The sequence below is a fragment of the Emiliania huxleyi genome (assembly GCF_000372725.1).
Source record: "Emiliania huxleyi CCMP1516 unplaced genomic scaffold EMIHUscaffold_2843, whole genome shotgun sequence".
NCBI lineage: Eukaryota > Haptophyta > Isochrysidales > Noelaerhabdaceae > Emiliania > Emiliania huxleyi.
The window spans coordinates 209-2232 of record NW_005199898.1 but is presented as its reverse complement, the minus strand read 5'-3'; the positions used below and the strand labels follow the sequence as shown (position 1 = coordinate 2232).

The window sequence follows — 2024 nt, the reverse complement described above, 5'->3', positions numbered from 1 at the left end:
CTGAGCAACAAACTTTCGCACGCTCAGCACCTGGGCGAGGTCACATGGACCCCCAAGAACTGGCACGGGCTGCAGATGCAGCGCTTGTCTGTCGTCCTCCACAACCGCCGTGGCGTGGCAGACGGTGAACGAGCTACCGTGCGGGGAGAGCGGCATTGTGCATGGTGCGGAGTGCATTGCCGTTCTTAACGGAGTCGCTTAGGCGGCTCCGGTGGTGAGCCTGTGTGTGTGCCAGTCCGCGCCAGTCTGCGCCCTTGTCGTGCCAGTGTGCTGTGAGAGAGGCTTGCATTTTCAGAATTCTTTTTCGGAATCTCCACCAATGTGCAACAGCCGCCTACTTCTCCTCTCCGCCATCGCTGCGCCGGCGCGAGGGCTCGCCATAGCCGCGAGCCCCGCGGGCGCGTGGTGGCCCGCGGCTGGCGCGGATGCCGGGGCGGCGCCTGGTTTGGGCGCCGGGCGCGCAGCGGCGGTGCCCGCAGCGAGCCGAGATGACTGGGAGGAGGGCTCATACTCTGCGGCGATCGTCGCCTGCGCCGACTCGGGTGACTGGGAGTCGGCGTGCAGCCTGCTCCGCGAGATGGACGGCGCAGGCTTCCGCATCCAGGGGCGGCCGCTCACCGCTGCGCTGCGAGCGACGGCGGCTGCGGGCGAGTGGGGCGCCGCGATGTCGCTGCGGCGGACGGCGCAGGAGCGGGGCGTGGCACTGTCGCGCGCAGGGTACGCGCACCTCATCGGCCTCGCCGTCGACTCGGGCCGCGACGACGACGCCGCGCGCCTCTACGCGGCCGCCGCCGGGGAGCGAAAGTTTAGTCACTGGCGTGACGACGAGCCGCTCACACTTGACTTGCACGACATGAGCACGGCGGTGGCGGCGACGGCGGTGCGCCACGCGCTGTCGCACGAGGTCGGGAACTACTTGCACGCGGACCTGCGCATCGTCACGGGGTCCGGCAAGCACTCCCCTGGGGCAGCGCCGCGGCTGTTGCCCAGGTGACTCTCTCTCTCTCTCTCTCTCTCTCTCTCGCGCGCGCGCGCGCGCGCGCGCGCGCGCGAGAGAGAGAGAGAGAGAGAGAGAGAGAGAGAGAGAGTCACCTGGGCAACAGCCGCGGCGCTGCCCCAGGGGAGTGCTTGCCGGACCCCGTGACGATGCGCAGGTCCGCGTGCAAGTAGTTCCCGACCTCGTGCGACAGCGCGTGGCGCACCGCCGTCGCCGCCACCGCCGTGCTCATGTCGTGCAAGTCAAGTGTGAGCGGCTCGTCGTCACGCCAGTGACTAAACTTTCGCTCCCCGGCGGCGGCCGCGTAGAGGCGCGCGGCGTCGTCGTCGCGGCCCGAGTCGACGGCGAGGCCGATGAGGTGCGCGTACCCTGCGCGCGACAGTGCCACGCCCCGCTCCTGCGCCGTCCGCCGCAGCGACATCGCGGCGCCCCACTCGCCCGCAGCCGCCGTCGCTCGCAGCGCAGCGGTGAGCGGCCGCCCCTGGATGCGGAAGCCTGCGCCGTCCATCTCGCGGAGCAGGCTGCACGCCGACTCCCAGTCACCCGAGTCGGCGCAGGCGACGATCGCCGCAGAGTATGAGCCCTCCTCCCAGTCATCTCGGCTCGCTGCGGGCACCGCCGCTGCGCGCCCGGCGCCCAAACCAGGCGCCGCCCCGGCATCCGCGCCAGCCGCGGGCCACCACGCGCCCGCGGGGCTCGCGGCTATGGCGAGCCCTCGCGCCGGCGCAGCGATGGCGGAGAGGAGAAGTAGGCGGCTGTTGCACATTGGTGGAGATTCCGAAAAAGAATTTATGCAACGCATCTCTCGCCAGCACACAGGCTCCGCGCGGCGATGCGCCCTCCCCCCTCGCTTTTGCAAAATCCTGCAAAGGTGGGGACGTGTCTGTCCTCGACCCAGCCCTAGCTTGGGATGTCCGTTGTATTTATTTATTTATTTATACACAGGCTCGAAGACATTTTGAACGAGTGGGCGGGCACGCCGAAGAAGCGGCACCGGCGGCACGCCGGGATGAATCCGCACCGATCC

The 2024-nt window shown here is 69.3% G+C and overlaps 1 protein-coding gene across 1 annotated transcript; it reads right to left on the bottom strand.

Moving 5' to 3' along the window:
- Positions 1–314: 314 nt before the first annotated feature.
- On the bottom strand, positions 315–1768 carry EMIHUDRAFT_471709 (hypothetical protein). Its single transcript, XM_005776082.1, has 2 exons — positions 1203–1768; positions 315–928 (listed from the first exon to the last, which is right to left on the bottom strand). The coding sequence occupies exons 1-2, from the start codon at positions 1761–1763 to the stop codon at positions 506–508; spliced, it is 984 nt and encodes a 327-aa protein (XP_005776139.1). The 5' UTR covers positions 1764–1768; the 3' UTR covers positions 315–505.
- Between the last annotated feature and the right edge of the window lie 256 nt (positions 1769–2024).